General features: G+C 46.3%; 4 protein-coding genes across 4 annotated transcripts; 3 read left to right on the forward strand and 1 right to left on the reverse strand.

The window, feature by feature from the left end:
- Positions 1-1437: 1437 nt before the first annotated feature.
- Positions 1438-4729, forward strand: N7483_012178 (uncharacterized protein; the record flags this gene model as incomplete). The annotated part of the gene is made up of 3 exons (XM_057095605.1): positions 1438-1455; positions 1534-3554; positions 3631-4729. 3 exons carry the CDS (start codon positions 1438-1440, stop codon positions 4727-4729), a joined length of 3138 nt encoding a protein of 1045 aa, XP_056941576.1.
- An 820-nt stretch (positions 4730-5549) lies between these two features.
- N7483_012179 (MFS transporter) lies at positions 5550-7445 on the reverse strand (the record flags this gene model as incomplete). The annotated part of the gene is made up of 3 exons (XM_057095606.1): positions 5550-5720; positions 5770-5848; positions 5902-7445. The coding sequence occupies 3 exons, from the start codon at positions 7443-7445 to the stop codon at positions 5550-5552; spliced, it is 1794 nt and encodes a 597-aa protein (XP_056941577.1).
- A 2232-nt stretch (positions 7446-9677) lies between these two features.
- On the forward strand, positions 9678-11909 carry N7483_012180 (uncharacterized protein; the record flags this gene model as incomplete). The annotated part of the gene is made up of 4 exons (XM_057095607.1): positions 9678-9907; positions 9985-10976; positions 11012-11609; positions 11666-11909. The coding sequence occupies 4 exons, from the start codon at positions 9678-9680 to the stop codon at positions 11907-11909; spliced, it is 2064 nt and encodes a 687-aa protein (XP_056941578.1).
- A 1727-nt stretch (positions 11910-13636) lies between these two features.
- N7483_012181 (uncharacterized protein) lies at positions 13637-14866 on the forward strand (the record flags this gene model as incomplete). Its single annotated transcript, XM_057095608.1, has 1 exon — positions 13637-14866. One exon carries the CDS (start codon positions 13637-13639, stop codon positions 14864-14866), a length of 1230 nt encoding a protein of 409 aa, XP_056941579.1.
- Between the last annotated feature and the right edge of the window lie 882 nt (positions 14867-15748).

A 15748-nucleotide genomic window follows, 5' to 3' on the forward strand; every position in this document is an offset into this window, starting at 1 on the left:
TTAGCCTCATATTTCGATCTTTATTATTACTAGTAATAACAGCAACAAATCCATCCTGTAAGGCCTGTGTTTTAATAGCCTGGACTAGCTGATCACTAGTATCAAACGATTGGTTCATAAGGGCCTCCATATTGGATGAAAGATTAAAGAAATTTGATAAACTCAGGTGAATAGAAGAAGAAATTTTAGTAGAATAATTGTTTATAATTTAACTTATTATTAGTTGCTACAGTGACCTTCTTTTCGGCTGAGAAAAAGTTGATTATATAATAAGTGTTATTACATAAGCGTTTTGTGCTCCGTCTAGTAAAAAAGTGTGCTCCCCTTACCGGTACCCCAGTGCTCAATGTGGGCGGAATCACTTTCTCGCTGTTCTTTTCCCTTTCTTTGTTTTTTTTTGTTTTGTTTTGTTTTGTTTTGTTTTGTTTTCTCTCCCTTGGGACCGGGAACCGTTCATCCAACCGGTGGACACAGATCGGCCGTACTGGGGCCCTTGCGATCGCGCGACTACCGATCCTGGGAAGGTGAGGGGGACCAACAAGGCCAAAACGAGGTGTATGTGGGGATCCTCTGGACCGCATGGCGTTTTTTTCTTCCCTTGTGTTCTGCTGGTCTCCGCTCTCAATTTCCTTTGGCTCCTCCACAGCCACTTGCATCCACTTGCGGACTTCTCCGTATCTGTGTAAGCTCAGCTAGTTTCGGTCTGGACACGAGCAATGCAGAGTGAGCCGCAAGGGGTCCGCATTTTCATTTTAAAACAGATAGAATTGGAAGATTGAAGGAGAATTTTTTCATAGGTTCATAGGTTGATAGGTTGATAGGTTGAGAAGATTAGTTAAGATTTGGTTATGTAGAGGGAAGAGATGAGGAACCTTGGAAGGTATAATAGAATGAGAGGAGTTCAGCTGTATTCTAGATCAGCCACTATCCGTATATCCCAACATCACAACAACAACACATAATATCCAATATAATAATAGTTATAAACACGTTTTGTAACATTTTAAAAGTAAAAAGAAAAAAGCCCTAACGCATGAAATCATGCTTTAATTTATATTACAGTAATTCTGCAAATAATAGGATATGCTCCTAGCGTACAGTATAAACCCCCCTCTCCCAGGTTAGTTTAGCGTTAAATCCCCGAATCTCTGTTGTTGTTGATTCCAAACTCCACTTCCCTTCTCCCTCGTCATCGGTTTTCCTTTCTTTTGGGTAAAATGTCTCTATGACGGGCAGGGTTGGGTTGATTTTCACTTTTCTTTTTTCACATTCTTTTTTATTTTAACCTTACACCCTTCCCCTTTTAATCAACAAGCGCATTTGTGTATTCCCCCTCTCCGCCCCGTTCGCGAAACCATATGGGATGTCCTTCGCAACGATCAACTCTGCGGAGCTAAGCTGGAGGGTGCTTGACACTCTTCTTGGCGATCTCTGAGGATGGATCATATTTCTACGGTATGTTAGAGTGGAGTTACTAGTGCAATATGGTGGTTTTTTTGAGGGGGCTGAGAAGACTAACGCGTGCTATTCTAGCTCTGTGCCTTGAGCACTGTCGGCATTGCTACTACAGGATTGGCGCTTGGTCGCGTTGAGCGAACAAAGTCTAGTCTATTGCGACGCAAAACTCTACCTCATAATCAAGTGTCGCCTCATCCTAACGAAGCGCCAAATAATAATGTCCGACCCCAAACCTCCCGATCACTACGACCGAAATCTGCGGGGACAAGTTGGATCTTACGGGAGAAGCCGACTGAGAACCAGGGATCGCAAGATACTCAATCTAATGGACCGGATCTTCGAAAGGCATCACTCTCCTTTGGCGCTGCTCGAATGCGCCGCCGTGGTCAAACCTTAACCAACCCACCCCTACGAATTCCAGAAAATGAAACAACAGACCCACCACCATCCCGAAGACCATCTACTGGCTGGTTACGACGACTATCAATAGTATCATTTCAAACTGAAAGTCCGTCAACTAATAGTCCTGTTACTCCATCCTTCAATGGGTCAGCGAGTCCAATCCTTCCCCGTCCTTCTAGCCGCAGATCTCCCAACAAACTGGTCAAGCGGACGTCACAACATTCCAATGTCCCTCTTTTTGTCAACCCTTCTGAGTCTCCCAATCCTGGCTTACGCAGACCAGCAACTAGCTATCAACGGTCAGAGTCTAGGCAATTTCAGTCACCTCTGGTCACAAATTTTGAATCGGAAATCTCAGAGCGCTTTTTACTTGACTCGCCAGGATTTGATGAGTTCGGGCTTCATTCTCAAGATGAATGGAAACCATACTTACTTCCTAAATCAAGTGGCTTTCCTGCAAAACTTGCCCGAAAATTGCCCGCTACAGGAGGCCCCATGGGTTCAGGTGTACGACGAATAACCTCCGATCAAGACACCTTACCAGCTTTGGTCCTTGCAACCAGCATCATAGCTAAAGCTCCTAATACTCAAATCCAGACAGAGCCCCCTTTCACTCCTGTGGAATTTCGCAATCCATTCCAGAATAATGGGACTGATCAACTCACTCCTCTACCAACTCCTCCTCCAGATAAGCCACGTCACAAACATTCTTATTCTATGAGTGACGCAGAGCCTGAAAGAATGATTGTGAATACTGTGACTGGATCCGGAGACCCCATTCTTGGACGGCCTCGTGGTGGCTCATTAAAGCGTGTAAAGGGTAGAACGTTCTCTATTCCTCGAACGGAGCTTGCAAAGTTGGAAAAATCAATGCCAGGTGTTCCTGCACCACCGCCACAACGGCGGAATATTACTGATCCTAGTATCTTTCGTCAGCCACAAGGATTATCTCCATCTGGCCTTCCTATCTCTACTGCTGGAAGAGACGCACAAGTTGGACCAAGATCAGTATCACAAGATTACAATATTGGTCTACGTCATAGCCGTCCATTGACTTCCGATGCTGTCGCTCTATCAACTTGGCAGCATTCTTGTCGGCCAAGTGGGCCTGAAAGTAATGTATACAGTTCCTCGTTACGTCGTCGTCCTAAAAGATTTTCAATTGCTGCATCAGATCCATCAGATCCATCTTCAACTGTAATTGGATCTGATGATACACGTGTTTTCACGTCGAGCGATGAGTATGAGACAGATATGATGACAGATTACTGGGACTCAATACGCACCCGGCGCACCAGTGCAAGTGGGTTAAAGGGCTTACGCATCGAAACTATGTTTGATAAGGCAGGTGCAAACCTTTCAAATGAGGAAGTCACAACACTCGCAGATCTACTTCCACATGGGTCGTTTGCTTCACGTATTGAAAGGGACCCGCCCATTTTCTCTGGCGCTCTTCTTCCTGTTGCCCCTCTCCACCTCAACCTCAGCAACATCACGGCCTTACCAGTAGCTGAGGACGAGTCACAGAGCAGCATCGGTGCCTTGCCTGAAGACTTTGACCCTCCTTCCTCTCAGGAACACCGAACCACAGACTTCTCTCCTTCACAAAAGCATTCCTTGTCAGATTTCCCTCCTTCACAAAAGCGTCTGTCAGAGTTCCATCCTTCACATCCTTCTTCACGCAAAAACCCCTTGTCGGAATCTTTGTCGAATCCCTTTAAGATGAACCACTTAGATGACTTTGACTCCCCCCCTCTCCCTTGACATGAGTGACCCGGGCTCCCCTCTTGACGATATGTGCTCCCTGCGGGAGGACACGACAGTTAAGATGAATATCTTTGACTGGTCTGAGCAGCGTGAGTCCGAGTCCGAGGCTCGCCCTCGAACTGTACACGGCAAACAACAGGACATTAACCGTGGAAGCCGCGCTGCCTGCCGCAAGGTCCCCTCTGCTATTCACCTCCGAAGCCAGAGTGTTCCCGTTGTTGGAGATGCCACCACCACCGACTCACGTCAAACCTCCGGAAAATTTGGTACCTGGGCCCTGGGCACCAAGGGCGTCAGTGAGGACTGGGACAGTGACTTCGACTTTGAGGATGACGACAATGAGGCTCCTCCAAGCCAGGATACCAAGACCACCACTGATTCTGAGTGCCTTTCCCAGACCGTTGCTGTTCCCCAGGCCATCTTAGAGCGTCAGGCCAGTTTGCGCGGTCAATTCGGCCAGGTGCAGGAGTTGACACTGCTTGTCGAGGAACTGAAGCGTCTGCGTCACCAAGCTGGACTTCTGAGTCTTCTGGACGGCCCCGCAAGCGAACTCTGGAAGGAAGCCGAGGGCATCATCAATCTGGCGACCATCGACGACGACGACCACCACCAGCACCGCTCCTCGCCCCCTGGATCGCCTTCATCCCTGACTTTCAGCTTCGACGACTCGGACGACGAAGGCTTGAGCAATGCGGCCAAGAAGTACAATGGGGGTCGGAAGAGTGACGGTCTTGATGGACTCGCCCAGGACACCCAGAAGTGTACCTCAGCTCTCGAGCAGCTCTCTATGCACTCGCCTAAGTCCAAGTCGGTCCTTGACTTCCTTCACCCTAGCCAGCGAACTGAGAGTTCCACCCTGCCTCGCGTCTCCCACCATGCGCGACCCCAGAAGCTGCCCTTTGACACTTCTTCCCTCCGTGATCTCGTGGTTCGTGCTGGAGTGGTGACCCGGGCCTTGAAGGAGGTGATCCGTAAGGCGGAGGGCGTTGATGCCAAGCCGCAGGACATCTTCCCTTCTGACCCTCCGTTCCGTCGCATCTTCGACCAGCCCTCCCAGGATGACCTGGCGAGCTTTAAGGCCGCAATGGCCGAGATGCACTGAATGACTCACGGGTCCGTATGCCAGGGCCTAATCAGTGGGACGCCTGGCATATGATATCATGAAAAGCTCTCAGATATGTACTGTCAATCTCAGCTTAAAAAGTGAACTTTTTAAAAGTTGTGTATGTACTGATTCTGATGACCTGATTGTAAAAGATCTTTCGCCTTAAAAGGCATTTTTGATTCCCTTCTCTTTTCATTTTCTCCCATGATTTCCTCCATTGAGCTTTTTTAATACGTGTCCATATAGACACCTTAAAAAGTCTTTGCGTATACCTGTAAAAATTTTCTTTTTCTTTTTTTCTCGTGTACATTTCTCAATTATCTCTCTCTTATTCCCCCTTGTGCAAGGACTACTTGGATTTACGTTCCTTCCTCATTTTTGTGAAGACTATGTCGATGATTCTGGCCATGGCATTGGACACTTTCTATCTAAGAGATGGAAAGATCCAGTCGTCCCTTTTGTTTATTTTTGCACTCCTTTTTTCATCTGTGGCATATTTGCGTGGCTCATACATCTCATAATTACGCTGTACCATTTACAGGGGCGTTGATCAGACCGATACATCGTGATGATTAGTGAACGAAGACTACTATGAAAATCAATGACCTCAGGTCCAATGTAATGCATATAATTCAAGTATACTCAAACTGACTGTTACCATGATATAAAAGCTCAATAGTGTTGTTTGAAGGCTAGGAAAGATCATCGTAAATAACTAATTAAGCAACAAATGGGTATCATAATTCAGACTTTTAACAGGACCTGTGGTTTGGACTAAATAACACATCATCTTTGGAAGTATGTATGCCCATGGCCGTCATCGGGCTTCAAAGGTATGAGCTTGAGCAATTGGCGTGTAATCAGTCGCGAATTTGCTCCTTGCTCGGAGTTTTGAACCGTAGAAATAGAACAAGATTGGCATGGGAATCATTAAAGCTGCTATACATGCAAGCAATGTACTGGCCCAATTCACGCCAAGAGAATTAAACTGGATATTGTTAGTATTGGGATCTTCACTTCATGTCTGGTAGACTTACCATATACTTTGCAAAGAGAGGGAAGACTGCTGCGGCCGAGGATCGTAGGATACTGTTGGCAGCCAAAGCAGAAGCAGCACTAGAACAATCATTAGTAGGGATTCAGATGAGAGTTTCATAAGAAGAACTCACAAAAGAAGATAGCTATCAACAATATAGTTGAAAGCTTGCATAAAAATGCACAGTAAGCCGAATCCAGTCAGGAACCCAGCCATGGTAGGTACAATCCAGGGAATATCAGCCCTAAACCCGGACCATCCAAACCAAAATAATCCCGCAGTAAAAGCAACACTACCCACGATCGCAGGAGGTAACCGCCATTCCGGAATGGGAACACCATTATTGGCATCGAGTTTCCGATTATACCATGGCTGAGTGAAGATGATAAAAAATCCACCGAGGAATTCACCCACAATCATACCGATATATGGCAACCCGCTAACACCTTTGTCGAATCCATGAATCTCCTGAAAGACGATAGGGTATGCCGTTAAGAAAAGGTAGAGTAACCCATACAGAAACGCCATATAGATACTGAGTGCGAGAACAATCGGCTCTGTAAATAGGATCGTAAGCGGTCGACTGAAATTCTTCTGAAGAAGCTCTTGTAAATTAACCTCAATCTCTTCCTGTTTCGCATGAATCCCCCAATTCCTCGTCCGTCGTCGAAGAATAGCGGCTTTCTTGATTAAGATAACAGGAGGGTATGTCTCATGCAGAAAGACTACATCAATGATGAATGCGGATGCACCCATTATCCCGGTTAAGTACTCTGTCCATCGCCAACCGAGATTACTTTCCACGATAAATCCACCGACTGTGGATGCGAATAACGGACCCGTGAATACCGTCATCGCGAAGACTGTAATTGCTAGTCCGCGAATTCGATTATCGAATATGTCGCTGAATACAGCTGCAACTACCGCAACGGGACATGCGCCGAAGAACCCGCCGAAGAATCGACAAAGCATAAGAGTCTGAATATCTTTTGCGCTCGCAACGGCGAACTGGAAGATCATAAACCCAAATGTGGAGACAACGATTGGAAGGCGTCGACCATGTAATTCGGATAATGGAGCCCAGATTATTGGTCCTGTTGCGAAGCCGAGTACGTATAGTGATAACCCTAACGTAGCAACTTCAGTTGAGATATGGAATTCGGCTGCGATTGCAGATGCGGCAGTTGAGTAGATACTACTTGTGAATGTCGCGTTGAATGTAGTCCAGGAGAGCATGATGGCTGTTATTATCTTGTAACAAAGAGACCAGTTCTGTGGATGGAGAGGGTCATCGGGTCCGGCGAATTCTACCACATATTCTTCTTTGTTTGGTAATGCTGGTGGGTAGGGTTTTCCGGCGCCGAAATCAGGGAGAGCTTCAAGTTCTTTGAATTCTTGTTTGGGACTTGCGCCTACAGTGGCATTTTGTTGACTGCGTTGAGTCGCGATTCGACTTAGGGCTGTTGGGTGTCGTTCTAATCCTGGTTCGTAGTATGATTGAGATTGGGCGGTTTGGACTCGAGATAGGTATTCGGCATCATAGTCTTGAGAGGATGGTATTGAGGACTTGGAGCTGAGGGATTCGGTTTGGTAGGCTGTACTGTCGATGCTGATGTTTCCATCGTGGGTGTTGGTGAGGTCTCCTTTTTCGAGGTCTGATTCCATGGGAGAGTCCATAGTAGCAATTGCCAGTGACACTAACAGAGGTCTCTATGCTGAATAGAAACTTGAATCTCGGACTTCAAAATTGCTTTTCTTGAGAACTGAAAGGAGTAGTTATAAGACAGAAGATAGAAATAGATAACTTGAAATAATATAGTCGCACTGACACCGGGTATATGGCATATGGATCTGATTCTCTTTCTCTCTTTGCCTGTCTTATGCCCGACGAGCTATACCATTGGATGCTTGGCAACTTCAGCGGCAAAATATGGAGACATTGATATCGATTGATCCCATAATGGAGCCAAGTAACGGGTTTCGTCGGATGGGCGTTGCGGGCCTGGGTCTGGTAGGGACTTGAGCGATTGTATGGTTCCGTCCAAACATTTCTATGTGCCCAGGTGTGCATTTTGTTTATATCTACTTCGATTCTCAGTTCCCTTGCATTATATATTTAAACACTACTAATTGATCAAAAATATACTGAGTGTAGGAAAGTTACTGGTCATTTTTGAAGATTTTGAAATTTTCATCTATAAAAAATTTACTATCTCGGAAGTATATATCTCGGCTCGCCGAGTGTAAGCCGATTCAGAGTGGCATCAGACTCGGGATGGAGGATCCGCTTAGATAGAAATGCGTCTCTATCGCGTAGAATTCACCAATTTTTGGTCGTATCTATAGAAATTTTCATAAGACGGAGTCCTTATCAGAGCTTCAACAAGGCTATCCTCGGGCAACGGGCGGACGAGCTCGGTTATTCGAGGGATTTACGTCATGGGTTGGTGATGTTGATAAGGGTGTTATTTCCCGAGATTCATTCCTATTTATACTGTCAGTTTGTTTATTCTCCATAAATTCATATCATCCATGATATTGAACACCAGGTGAGATCAATTGATGCAGGATGATAGGGTTTAGGTTAACCCGTGATCATTATTCCCATCTGGGCAGGTGATGTCGATCTATCCGAGATTGACCAGTTGAATAACACGTGACCCTCAAACACGTGCACATTCCTTAGAGGCTTTCCACGTTGAGCCATAATCAATTCCATGTCTACTCCTATGGATTCTAAGGTTCTATAAGGTGATGAATGAACATTCCCCAATTATTTAAGCGGACAGAACACATGTGCACCATGGGCATTTGAACCTTGAATGTTGGATCCGTGGAACTTCCAAGGGTGAATTTGAAATTAGGGGTTCCGGTTCGATAATCTAAGTACTTGAGAGTACTTATCTGAATATGATATCGCTGGCAATTAATCCATAGTCTTATCATTGTTATTTACTATTTAATCTGAGTTATTCCACCATTTATACTCCGTATATCTCTAGGCTACTATATACTACATACTCCAGGTCTTGTGCGTGCGTGGCTCGGGGCTAAACGAAGTGGATCAAAAGTTCGTTAGGGTTACCGGAGTACGGAGTAGAATACTAGGAATAGACTTGTCCAACCTTTATATAGAATAGCTTCAGTTTATTAACAAATCAGAGATTATCCTGTAAATGATTGTATCGTACTCGTATCAATACTAACCTTGGAATCAAATGAACTGAGGAGATTGGGGCTTCATTTCCGGTTCAGGGGCAGTCCAATACTGATTGGTGAGAGAGCTGACACTTTCCCCACTACCTAGGTAGTACCTTGCAGTGAACATCAGAGTCATTCAGACAATAATAAACAGGTTGCTATGGAATTTGTATAGAGTAAAGAGTAACAAAAAAGAGAGAATAACTAATTTAAAATTATATATTATAATATTATGAAATTTTAAATCTAACCAAGTTGAGTCCAGGGGGGGGAAAGGAAAGGGAAAAGGGGAGTAGTCTAGTCCAGTCAAGCAACAGCCCACTCAATCTTAGTCCCAGTTAGTCTCTTTTTCGCCCCGTAATGGGAGAAACGGTGGGAGAAATACAGAGAAGGTCTCGCCCCTTCTCCCTTTTCCTTTCTCCAACTTCTCAATCGTTCTCCAAGGCTGCTGGCCGCCATTCTTTTTTTTTTACATCTAGAGGGTGTTCATTCTTTTGTCCCTCTTTTTGTTCCCCGCCTGCAGTTTGTTGTTTTTCTCTCTACTACACTCTTTTTTTTCCCGCCAGGTTATTATCGAAACGGAACCTCCTGATCATTCACGCCGGTGCCAATAACTTCATGACCTCGACTTAACACCATTTTTTTACAATTCTCGTGTGTCGACAGGCCGACGTGCTGGAAGCGGGAGCCGCTCGATAATCTCCCAATATGCCTCACCATCATCCCGACCTGATGATGGGGCACCGGTTTCGACGGGATGTCATACCCGGTAACCGTTTACAAAATATTGCCCCAACTTTGACCGACCGAAGCTTCGATATTCCTTCATTAGTCGCCCGAGCTGCCTCTTCTTCTGCTACAACTTCTACATCAAGTTCGGGCGAGAAATCTACAAGTAATCTCGACACCACCGTGTTACCCGTGGTACTCGGCGCTGGGTAGGATTTCCCTGCACCTAAATATCGAATCGAAGCCTTAAAATTACAGTGTCACTAACCGGCATGCTCTTCCTTAGTGTTCCGATTATCTGTGCCATTGTGATCTTGATCGTACTCCATCGAAGACATGTAAAGAAATTACTACGCGAAGATGCCGAAGATAAACATAAATCCCTGGATTTTGGCATGGATCCAGTGAACCCTAGGCGAGACGGGCCCGACGGCCATCTCCAGATGGTGGAACCAAACCATGCTAAGGGTCTCTCGCTGGATGTGCACCCTTATCTGTTGCCTCCTGGCCTTCACGGCTCTCGAGACTCATTGCACTCCCTTTCCCGATCAATTGATGATGACAAGTACCGCCAGGCTTCATTTATTCCGCAAGACGGTGCATCGATTCGATCATTCCCCAGAATGAGAGATGACGCTTCAAGTATTGCAGGATCAACGTCCCGGTTTGGTGGCACGGAAGAGCCCAGTTCGGGTCTATTGAAGAACGCACAGAACATGTCTCGGTCATCACCTCCTCTGTACCGCAGCCCTGTAGAGGAACCGGCTTCATACCGGTCTTCTCCTCCCCGCCAGGAGTACCCTGCTCCATCAGAGCATGAGCAGCATCCTGGATTGGCCTTGGGCAGCCCCGTGGGCCCGACACCTCCACCTCCTGCTCGACTTGCTTCGCCTGCTGCAACAGAGCCTCGATTTGATATGCCGGAACCAGAATTCAACTTTACATCCAGCCCGGATCTCCATTTTGATACGCATAGCAATGACGTGAAGATGGCCCCTGAAGATCGTCCCGACTTCCCACTCCCCGCCGGCGGGTTGCCTCATCATGAGCCCTTGCCTGAAACTTCTCCAACTCAGCTTCCTCGGATCTCATTCCCCGCCAGCGATGTCACATCAAGTGACTATGGTGATGACCGTCGCAAGTCAGAGTTGATGATCCCCGAAGTGAACATTCCTATTGTTGAGGAGCCTGAGCATCACCAAGAACCCAATCATATCCCGGAGGTTCCAGAGGAGCCCCAGAACCTAGACCCAACCTACGACGCTCGTCGTAACACTCGTCGGTTGACTCTCGGAGTTCGCCCTCTTCCCCAGAGGATCCTGCCGACAACCCTGAGCAGCGTGCCAACCGTATCCGTTCGTTCTACAAGGAATACTTCGATGACAGCAAACGAGAGACTACTTATGGAGGAGAGGGTGTTCAAGACTTCTACGACGGTGGTTATCTGTATGACCCTACTACGGGAGATTATTTAGATGCCACCGCTCCTCCTCCTATGCCCTTTGCTGAACCGGTCGGTCGTCGGGCCATGACTCCTCCTCCTCGGGCTCCACCCCGATTCCAAGGAGCAGCTCGTCATATGGCGACGAACTCCGCTGGAGGGGGCATGCGTAGTCCTGGTCCACGGGCCTTCTCCTCGGCTTCAGGGCGTCCTGGCCCCGGGGGTCCCCCTCCCAAGGAACGTCGGCCTGTGCCTGTTCCTTCACCACTTCAGATTCTCCCAACCCCTCACATGTTGAAGGATGATTCTATTATGCTCGCATCAGAATTTGCCCCTGCCCACAGCTTCCGTGAGCGAGTAGCCGGTCGTCCGGAGACCCCGACTGGTGGAAGGCTACCATACAGTCCGGCGATGCGTGCTCACACGCCTTTGATGTCATCCTTTGACGACCTTGCCGTTATTCCCAGCGCGTGAGTTATCTTCCGTTCCTCTCCTTCAATCTAATCTTACTAACCTACTTCTCTAGTCATGCTCTCCGTAAGTCCGGCACGTTCACGAGTCTGGACTTTGCTCCTCCACCCCGATTTAAGAACTCGGACAGTGGCAGTGATGCAGGTAGCATTCGCAGCAACCGGACAGGTATCTCCAATACGCATCAGAATAATATTCGTATGGGTAACTACCGGGTTAGCCGTCTGGCCAATGATATGGTCGGTACCAGGGATGATATTATGACCAGCTTGAAACCAGATTGGGGCATGAAGCGATAGAGCGATAGCGGATTCTTTTTCCCTGTCATGACATTTTTGGCGTAATCGCTCTCTTTTTTCTCATTTCTTTTTCATTTTCAAATAATTTAAAACCTGTGATGACCTGTTTCTCATGGTTCTGTGGAGGCTGGAGGATGGTCTTTTTTTCCCTCCCTTTGCTCTTCTTTTGTTTCACCCATCTGGATCTCTTTGGCGTAAATAGATTGTGGTTGGAAGCTCTTGCTGGGGTTTGAATTTAATTTCTTGGATATAACATCTGAATCCTGACTATTCTGGCCTAGATGAAGTTTATTGGATATTTCTATTTATCCGATCAGTTATTACTAATAGTTAAGACTAAACGAACCGGCAAGTAGTGCTAGAATCCATTAGGCGGTTAGCGATAGCGACTAATAGTTAATGGACCTATGAACTATCACATACGTACTCTCTATGGAGATGAGGGCAACGTAAGGTCGAACCACAGTGGAGTTCCCCTGACTTTGTGTACTCCATCTCTGTTACGCACCCGATGTTCCAGACCATAAGAAGAGAGAGAATTGAGATCTGGACCTGCACAGAATATAAGTATAAGAATCAAGATCTGATCTGATACACTGTCTCTTGACGTCAATTTCCCCTGTCGGGTATATGTACGAATGTGTGTGTTTTTTTTCTTCTTGAACCTTGGAACCCGCCTGAAACCGCGCCAAACAAAACTGGGAAGTGGTCCAAATACCCGCGTCATTACGAGTTTGTGAGGATTCTTTTTTTGAATGTAATCCCAGGTTGGATGAAGAGTTAAGGGATTGGATTATATAGGTGGCCTAATTTAGATGCACTTTGATGGATGTCAGATGGGGCCATTTGGGCAATTAACATTAGGCCTTAAAGAGAGAGAAATGGTATTGATGAAATAGTAAAATGGTAAAATAGTGAAAAAAAGGTAAAACCGTGGAAATGAGTGTTTATGTAAGCATTTAATTGGGGGCCTGAGTGCCTGAATGCCTGAGACTTTAGTTTATGTATACATACGAAGTACACACTTGTTTATTTTGACTATTCCCCGGAAACATTGAAAAAATAAAAGTCCAGTAAGGGATATACATGGGGATATCATGATTCAACGTCTTCATCTAAAAAAATACATAAGCACATCAAGTTGAACGCAGCCAAGTGGATTCATGCAGCTATTAATACAACTAGGAATGCGGATACAGCACCGGGAGCGTAACCAAGTTTGACTCCACTTTTTCACCTTTCTCGCTCTTCTCCCTCATTCGACCCGTTTTCCCTTTTCCACTCTGCTTCACCCATGGCTCCCGACTAGATTCGGCGAGTTGATCGTGTCTGGGATCGTTTTTCTTTTTCTTCTCCAATCCCATTTTTATTATTTTTATCTTCTTCGTCATTTCAACCCTACCATCTTGCTCAAATCTCACACATTTCAAGTCGACTGCCCCTGAGGTTACCCAATCGACCATCTTTCAGCCCTCCCCGAATTTCGATTTTTTTTTCTTAGTTCTCTCATTCAACGCGACTTTGCTCGAATCACCATTCACTCTTTAACGGGTTGATAAGCGCTATCTCTCCTTTCGAACCTGACTCACTGCGCATTCCTCGAGAATTGACGTAGTAAGCCGTCTAGCGATTTCGGCATCCATCCCGCAATTATCGGGTAGAACAAAGAAAAAACAACAACACACAACTTAAACCCAACCACAAGAAACAAACCAGTCGAATCCAAAATGTCGACTGCCGCTGTGAAACGAGCTGGTACGGGCTCAAGCGCCGCTGTCACAGGTGTGGCCGCAGGCGCGGGTGTTGCTGAAACAACAACTTCTGCTGAGGCTGAGTCCACGAGCGCAACCCCTACGGAAGCCACCTCGACTACTCCAACTTCGACTAGCGAGAGTTCGACCAGCACCAGCACCACCAGCACTAGTACTAGTACCAGTACGACTAGCACTAGCACATCTACAACTGAGCCAACCACTTCAACCACTTCCACTACTTCAATCCCGACTACTACTTCTTCTACGACGACTACGACCTCTTCCGAAACCCCTGCGTTGACCACCTCCACAAGTCAAGTTGAGCCGACTTCTACTTCATCCAGCTCCCAGGGTGAAACTACTATCTATGTGACTTCTACTGCAAATGGTGTTGTGGGTGTGTCGACTGAGACCTCCGCGATAAGTTCCACCACTAGCTCGGCAGCTTTGTCGACTTCAACTGGAAGTGGAGGTGGAGGTGGTCTCTCTGCAAGTGGTACTATTGCTGTTGCTGTGGTGGTGCCAGTCGTCTCTGTTGCCCTGATTGCTCTCTTGGCGATCTGGTTCTGGCGCAAGCGCAAGGCTAACAAGGCCAACGAGGAGGAACGTCGCAAGGAGGTGGAGGAGTACGGTTATAACCCGAACAATGACGCTTCTTTCCCTGGCATGATGGCCGCGGCGCCCAAGGATGACACTTCTGGTTACCGTGGCTGGGGAACCACCTCGGCAGGGCGTAAAGCCTCGACTAATCTGTCCAGTGGAATGGGAATGGCCATGTCTGAAGGCAGTGGCCAGTATCACCACCAAACCACCCCTAGTGAAGGAACGGTGCAATACTCGGACGGTGTTCGACCTGACTCTGGCGAGATTGTTGAACCTGTCGGTATTCTCGGGGCCGTTCCCACCGCCAACAACAACAACCGCAATGGCGATATCCACCGTGGACCATCTAATGCATCATCTGCTTATTCGGCTGCCAATCGATCGGATGTCTCCGAGGAAAGCCACATGTCTGCAGTACATCCATCTGGTGGCTACTATGGAGAGAGTCCTTATTATGGGGAGGCGACTGGACACGGGGCTTACGGAGATGATAACTACCAGCCCGTGATTCGAGATGTGCAGGCTCGTCGCAATACACGCATTGAGAACCCGGGTGTATACCCCCGACAAGGGAATGCTGGTATTGCCCAGAATTTCTAGATCTAGATCTGGTCTTGAACCACATCTACCTCTCATTCCTCTTCAGCTCTTTTAAAAAGTTCGGTCCCATTCCTCCGTTCTGGTCCAATCGTTTCTCCTACCACCGATTCCATTCATTCATTCTCATGGGTTCCATTGTAATTCTTGGCCCGGTGCCCTTGATGTCTCCCGGTGTGTTGGATATTCTCTTCATGTGTTTATTGACTCTGTAACCTCATATTTTTCCTTTCTTTCCTCCTCGTTTATAATCAGTTTGGGGGGACTTATGTTTCCTGTCTTTTTTTCCTTCTTTTTTTTGTCGTGATGCAGCCACTGTCTCCTTGATTCTTTTCCTTTTCACTATCTCTGTTTGATATATCCCTCGCATCTGGTTTTTTACCATACCCATCGTTTGTTTCTTTTGACTATCAATTTCTCATTCCTCATCATATGTTCATATGTTCATATGTACATTTTGCAGTGCTACACTGAATATGGGAGGATTTTTCAGAGAATTATAGTCTCTTTTTTGGATGGATGTTTTTGATTTATTATAGCTGGAATAAAATAAATCGAGTCCTCGATTTGTTTGAGTTTGAGGCTTTTGAGTACTCTATAAGTATAGATAGTAGGAATGACCTAGACGATCTATATGACACGAGTATTTCTAAGCTAAATTTGAATAAACCTCAAGTTTTCTGTACCTTACTCTTACCGTTAGACCTATTTCTCTTGTAGATCCCATTCTTCTCTGTACCAAGGTTAACTATAGTTGACTATAATACTTAGTGTGGTACCTGAGCGATGTAGTTGCAGGACAATTAGCCCCTAGTACATGAAAGGTACTTATAATAAATATGTGATCTACATATATGATATAAGTACCTATCTAGTATCGTAGAC

Source organism: Penicillium malachiteum, assembly GCF_028827825.1.
Source record: "Penicillium malachiteum strain IBT 17515 chromosome Unknown utg000005l:1.0-9002435.0:326005.0-9005861.0, whole genome shotgun sequence".
Taxonomy (NCBI): domain Eukaryota; kingdom Fungi; phylum Ascomycota; class Eurotiomycetes; order Eurotiales; family Aspergillaceae; genus Penicillium; species Penicillium malachiteum.